This window comes from Pygoscelis adeliae, unplaced genomic scaffold, assembly GCF_000699105.1.
Source record: "Pygoscelis adeliae isolate BGI_AS28 unplaced genomic scaffold, ASM69910v1 Scaffold124, whole genome shotgun sequence".
Classification (NCBI taxonomy): domain Eukaryota; kingdom Metazoa; phylum Chordata; class Aves; order Sphenisciformes; family Spheniscidae; genus Pygoscelis; species Pygoscelis adeliae.
Window position 1 is genome coordinate 3,966,750 of NW_008824791.1, and position 6,324 is coordinate 3,973,073.

The window sequence follows — 6,324 nt, forward strand, 5'->3', positions numbered from 1 at the left end:
CTGATCCCCTGAGTGAAGCCCCAGCAACGCATAAAGTGAGGGTGGCTGTGCCATTAATTGTTATCACTGGTTTCTAATTGTCAACTTTACACTGTCCTTTCAGCATTCAACTCTAATGCCCAGTAATCCTATGCATTGTATTTCTTTAGGTTATACTGTCTATTGAAGAAGGCTACAGGCTTCCAGCTCCCATGGGCTGCCCAGCTTCTCTTCACCAACTAATGCTTCACTGCTGGCAAAAGGAGAGGAACCACCGTCCAAAATTTAGTGACATTGTCAGCTTCCTAGACAAACTGATCCGCAACCCGAGCACCCTTCATACCCTAGTGGAGGATGTACTTGTGTAAGACTCTTTTCGGTACTTTTTTCTTGTATAACGCACAGTGGCTATCATTAGATGTTTTGGGGCATTAAGTAAGGGTGGGGGAGAGCAGCAGAGTTCTGAATTCACAACGTTATGAGGGTTCAAATAACTTGGAGCCCCTTTTAAGGTTTGCTTTATTGTTAATACGCCATTGTATAAGGACTTTTTTCTCAAGCCATGCAGATTATATTAGGCATTTTTTTTTTGTCTGAGATCTGTTTGTGCACTGTCTATCCTTAATCTTTGTGAATCTCTCTGTTTTTTGGGGGTTTTTTTTTGTGCTTCTCCTGTGTGCTTGTTTTCTCTTTGTAATCTTTTTCTCTATTCAACAGCCTGTCTCTCCATCTGACAGTGCTCAAGCAATTTCTGAACTGCCTTGGAGTAATTTTCTGCAGAAAGTAGTTGTGTCTTCGCTTGCTAAATCTTTATTTAGCTGCAGAAGAATGGCAACAGTGACCAAATAAGAGATTATGCTATTACCATTCCACAACAAATTCTTGATGGTGTTGCCTAAAGTTTTTTCCATTAATAATATTACAGAAATGAATGCAGCCACAGGAGAAACAAGGTTGTGGTGGAAGAATTTATCAATTTTTGTAGGCTTACTGATCCAAGGTGTCCCTGGATATCAGCTGAAATCAGTGAAAGTCCAACTGGCCTCACTCTCTTCATTAGCTGAAATTCACCTTAAGATAAAGGTGCTTTCATGGAGACTCCCCTGGGTTTATAAGAGGTTCTCAATGCCTGGGTGGATCTTGCTGAGAACCTCAATGGATTAAGAGGTTTTTTCATAAGGTTTGGAGAAGGGCTGAGCAAAAGGCAAAGACTAAGGCTGGTATCTTGATGTGGGAAAGGCTGAATGGAGAGGTTACTAGGAAAACGTAGAGTTAGGGCTACAGCCATTTCCTCTACCACAAACTAGTGGGACTTGTTGGATTTAATGCCCGTGCGCTAGAGTTAGTGGCCTCTATGTGTATGTGCATATAAATATATATATGTGACTTGCTACTTGTACCTGTGTCACTTCATTTAGCATCAGAGTAATGCATTTTTATCTATTCTTATTTTAAAATGTTACTTAAGATCTAAAAACTTATGCCTGTTTTCTTGCAGTCAAGCTCTTATTGAGCTCACCTGCTTGGGAAAGTCTTTCCATTCATTTGGGAATGCTTAATGCAGTCAATCTGAATGATTATTGTGTTACTGTTAACTTATGAGGTCAGCAGTTATTCTATAGAATCGTACAATCATAGAGTAATTCAGGTTGGAAAGGACCTTGGTAGGTCTCTAATTGAGGTTTGTACTTCACAGTGTTCTCCCGTCCTTCAGTTTCTCTCTCTGTCATTTTGACAATATGAATGAAAATCAGTCTGTTTAAAGTATTTGAATATGTGTGGTTGAAACTCGGTATGTTAAGATACTAGAGTGTGTTGCTTCCTACATTCTACATAAGTCACGTTCCATCAGTTAGTGTTGGCTGGCTTTTGCTATCTAAATTTTCATTTTAAACAAATTATATCTTTCTCCTAAAGGCTATCATAAAGCTTTTACAAACAGCAGTGTGCTTTTTCTGTATTCTGTTCCTACAGTTTCTCTACACAAAATGTACAAAGTCAATGGAAGTTGTGAGCCCTCACCAGCATGGTACACAATGGAAGACTGGAAATATATGCCCCAAAATTGGAATCTTTTTTTTTCCCCCACCTTTCTGTTTCAGTTGTGATAATATTAGGGAAAAGAATTGAAACAGAAATGTGACTAAGCTCCTTCATTTTTATTTGCTACTCTATATAATTCTATGTAAAAGCAAAGATATAAATTTTTATTCTTTTTGCTTCTTTTAGGGTTAGTTTTAGGTTTTGAACACTGTAATCAAAGCATTCCCATTGCATAACGGTATAGCAATAAGGAGCCATTTGGGGTTTTTTTGTAGATAAATGTAAAAATAATCTCGCAGTGTTTTAATATTTTTAAATTGTATCTCATGTTAAATTTTGTTTGTCCTCTACTTTGACTACTGTATTTACAAATTATTATCATCCTGAACACATAAAATCTGTAAAGAAATGCTCTGTGGGAACAAAAATAAGAGCAGTGGGAGAGGTCTGTTCCTCAGTTTGTTACTGAGCTGCAGTGCTTTAAAAAAATGTATTGTTAAAGTAGTGCAACTTGGCAGACTGACATGATTTGTAAGTTTTAAACAATGGGTTAAAGAGATCCACAGTTAAGATCAGACCTTTACAGCTCAGGCTCCTCTCTCATTTCTTCTGCCTTTTCATAAAAACAGTGTCTACTAGAGTAAATCGAGTGTCGTATTTTGTAGTGCTTTGGTAACCTCTGCATTTTGTTTTTACAGAATGCCAGATTCACCTGGTGAAGTTCCAGAATATCCTTTGTTTGTTTCAGTCAGTGACTGGCTGGACTCCATAAAAATGGGTCAGTATAAAAATAACTTCATGGCAGCAGGTTTCACAACTTTGGATATGGTTTCAAGAATGAGTATTGAGTAAGTATGTAATCTATTATCCCTACAGTGACTAATCAATCTGAATTTCTTTGGATGCTGCAGTGACATAATTATTGTGATGTATGGAACAGTGCTTTCATTTCCTTTCCTACCTAAGCTAATAAAAGACAAATACATTTTTTTACCAAAAAGATGCAGGAGAAAGATGTGATTAAGAGACCCAGAACTGACCGTTTCATTCTGTGACCATACCAAACACTGCCAAAGGTCAGGCAGAGAACATCCTTAAATGTTTCTTGAGGAATCAGTTTTGATCTAGACCACTGAAATCAGTGGCAAAAATCTTCTCTTACTTTGCTGTGAAAATCATCAAGCCCATGTCAGTCCTCATGTGGAAGTTGTTCCATGCCTTGCTGCCCTTCTTCAACCATCTCCGACTCCCCTCTATCACTTTTAAAATTAAAACACCGCACCCATTATATAAGGGTTTGGGCATACTATGGATTAATATGGTAGCATAATGATACAATCTACTTTGTTCTCTGTTCCCTTCCCATTAATTCCTAATCTTTTATTTGATGCTGAGACTATCTGTATTAATAATGGTAATGGTCAGTTAAGTCTCAGTAGTTTGGCCAGTGGCCAGTCTTTCAGTGCTCTTTTATACCCAAACCAAATCATCATTAGACTCTACAGACCTCTGGCAGGCTTCTTGTACTCCAGTGAGCTTGCAAAAAATTTTATTATGAGTTTTATTATCAGGTGTCTTTTTCTGGTTTTTCCTCAAGTTCTTTTTTAGCTTGCCTTACTGTGCTTTTACAGATAATCTTCCTAAGGTTATCATCCTTTCTACTTTCTTTCTTTAGATACCACTTCAGCTTTTTGAAAGATTCCTTCTGTCTTCAAATAACCTCTGTCACCCTAGGCCTGCTGTCTTCTTTCTCAATTTTATCAGGCCTTCCTTGATAAGTGCTATGCATTGTTCCTGCATTTCTAATTCCACTCCCCTCTGTAAAGGTTTATTCTTTTACCTGAGTCTTTCTAGCTTCTAAGATGCTCAATATTTTTGCATAGTCCCTGCTGACCTTAAGTGTTGTGTATCATCCCCCACGTGGATGTTAAGCCCAAGTACATAATAGTTTCTGCTATCCAGTGGCTCTTCATCTGGAGGATACAGAGCCAGGTATCTTGAACTGCAAAGCTGAAACTCCTAATGGTCACACCTCATCCCATGAGCTCCTTTACTAGCTATATCATCAAACAAATTTTGAGGGTATCTAAACAGGCGATGCCTATGCTATGTCCCAGGGTGGGATTTGCACCATTGACAGGGCATATCTGAAGCCTCCTGCCTTCGCCACCTCTGTGATCTTTCTCAGCATACTGCAGTTGGTGATGTCTAGAGAACAACGAAACTAGTGGATTGTGCTGGACACTGAGGGCGGTTGACTTCATTCCTGCCAAAGAGTCAGGCTCTGTGGGTGAGCTACACCCTCTAGGGTGCAGGTCTAGATGAGATGGCAGGAAATCGGGAGGGAAATCTGGGTCAAGCTGGAAGATTCACTGCTATTCTGATCTTTAGACTATCTTTCACCACCATTTACCAAATCATCAGAAGCACAGCCTCTGTTATTTCAGCCTTAGGACTCCAAAATAGAGTGTATCAGCCCTGTTCCTTTGCAAGTGTAAGTGCGCAACATTTGCTACAATTTGCCACATTACCAAAAACGGGCTGTTAGAACCCACCTCTTAGGTTCTTCCTCAAGATTTTGAAAAATTGCTTGACCATTAGTATCACAACAGAGACCAGTGCTCTAACTACAAGATTATTTTTTTTCTTAAATGGCTGTCTTTAAATAAATTTGGAATTGATGGGTGCAGAAAACTTGAATATTTGCAGCATTCTTGTATGTCCCAGTCAGGAAAGTAAACTGTCCTGAAGGAGAGCAATTCATCATATATTTATAGACTTTTGTGTGCAAGAGGCTTTACTATACTTGCATCCAAGATGAAACTTTTTATCTTGCAGTGACATTAGAAGAATTGGAGTTGTACTCATTGGACACCAGAGACGAATAGTCAGCAGTTTACAAACTTTGCGGTTACACATGATGCACATACAGGAGAAAGGATTTCATGTATGAAAGTACTGGAATCAACTGTGTTTTGTGCCTCAGCATTTCTAAAATGGAAAAATATTCTCATTCTTCCCTTCTGCTCTTCCCAACTTCAAGAACTGCAGTCTCCTGTTCAGATTATAAAAGTACTTCTATGTTAATGCTTCCAAACTGGAATTTTTATTCACACTGCATAGCTCCTCCGCCAGTTATCTGCCGATAAAATCCTGGCCTACTGCAAGACTCTCGCTACACATTGATGAATAACTCAGCATGGATGTGTAACTTTGTATAACAGTATTTGGGAAACTTTCATGAACTTACTTGAAAGTAGTAATCTACTTGGCCTGGTGTGGCTTCTTTATCTATGTATTTAGAGTTTGCTGGTAGATCAAAAAGTATCTGACTTCTTTCATGTTCTGTGACCATGTAACTTCCAATACTAAATGTGCAATCAAGAAGAAGTTCGACATAAGTATTTATTTTATCTCTTAATTAAATCCAAATGTATGGGTCCTATCATTATATTACTTTATGATAGTTTAAATGCTGGTAAGCCGGTGCCTCAAAACATTAGTATTGTTTGCAGAAATGACTGATGATTTTATGTAGCAAGTTTTCATTGTGTGAATAATTGGGAGGATAGTGAGAGAAATCTGTTTGAAATCTTAAGGTCCTTGATTTTGAATTACTTTAGCACTCGACACTTTTTATGCTTTAAATTTTAGATTAGCTTGGAAAACTTGTTCATCCTTGGGATTCTTCACCACCCTAGACCTTCTTTTTTTTTTTTTTTTTTTTTTAATACTCAGCATTTGCTTCTACTATGTGGCAAATAGTCACTGGAAAACTGATTGTAACGTTTCCATAACCATGTGTAAAGCATGGTTATCAGCTATACTGTGGCCACATAGACTTCAGAAAGCTTTCTGTTCCAAAAACGCAGGCCTCCGCTGCTTGAACTGAGCATAATTTCCACCAGCGGTAGTAGACCTTAGAGGGCCAGCCATCAGTGGGGTGGTGTGCTTATTCCCATGGGAGCAGGCCGGCCATATCATCCTCCAGTTGAGGGCAGTGGCACAGCCACCAACTAATGCTGGAAGTTACACACTGCGGTATTCAGTTATCTTGTACATAGGCAGAAAAGGAGATGTAGGACAGCAGTGTAATAATATGTTGCCTTGAGTCTACTTCTAACTGCTTTTAGAAGTAAAAAGCGGACTCTGCTGAAATGGAGCTCTGGTTACGACGGGCTAGATCTTCATTTAAGTACAGATTATCTAAATGACATCGAAGACAATTACCTTTAGAACTCTTCAATAGCCATATTTACATGCAAGAAAATGGCTGCAAAGGCCTAACATAATATTTGTACC

At 38.6% G+C, this 6,324-nt stretch overlaps 1 protein-coding gene across 1 annotated transcript in view; it reads left to right on the top strand.

Moving 5' to 3' along the window:
- The window catches only part of EPHA6 (EPH receptor A6), a 493,783-nt gene extending 488,808 nt beyond the window's left edge, over window positions 1–4,975 (top strand). The window contains exons 16-18 of the mRNA XM_009323940.1: window positions 150–343; window positions 2,721–2,870; window positions 4,861–4,975. Coding sequence (XP_009322215.1) covers window positions 150–343; window positions 2,721–2,870; window positions 4,861–4,975 — 459 coding nt within the window. The remainder of the gene's footprint in view (window positions 1–149; window positions 344–2,720; window positions 2,871–4,860) is intronic.
- Window positions 4,976–6,324: the final 1,349 nt, after the last annotated feature.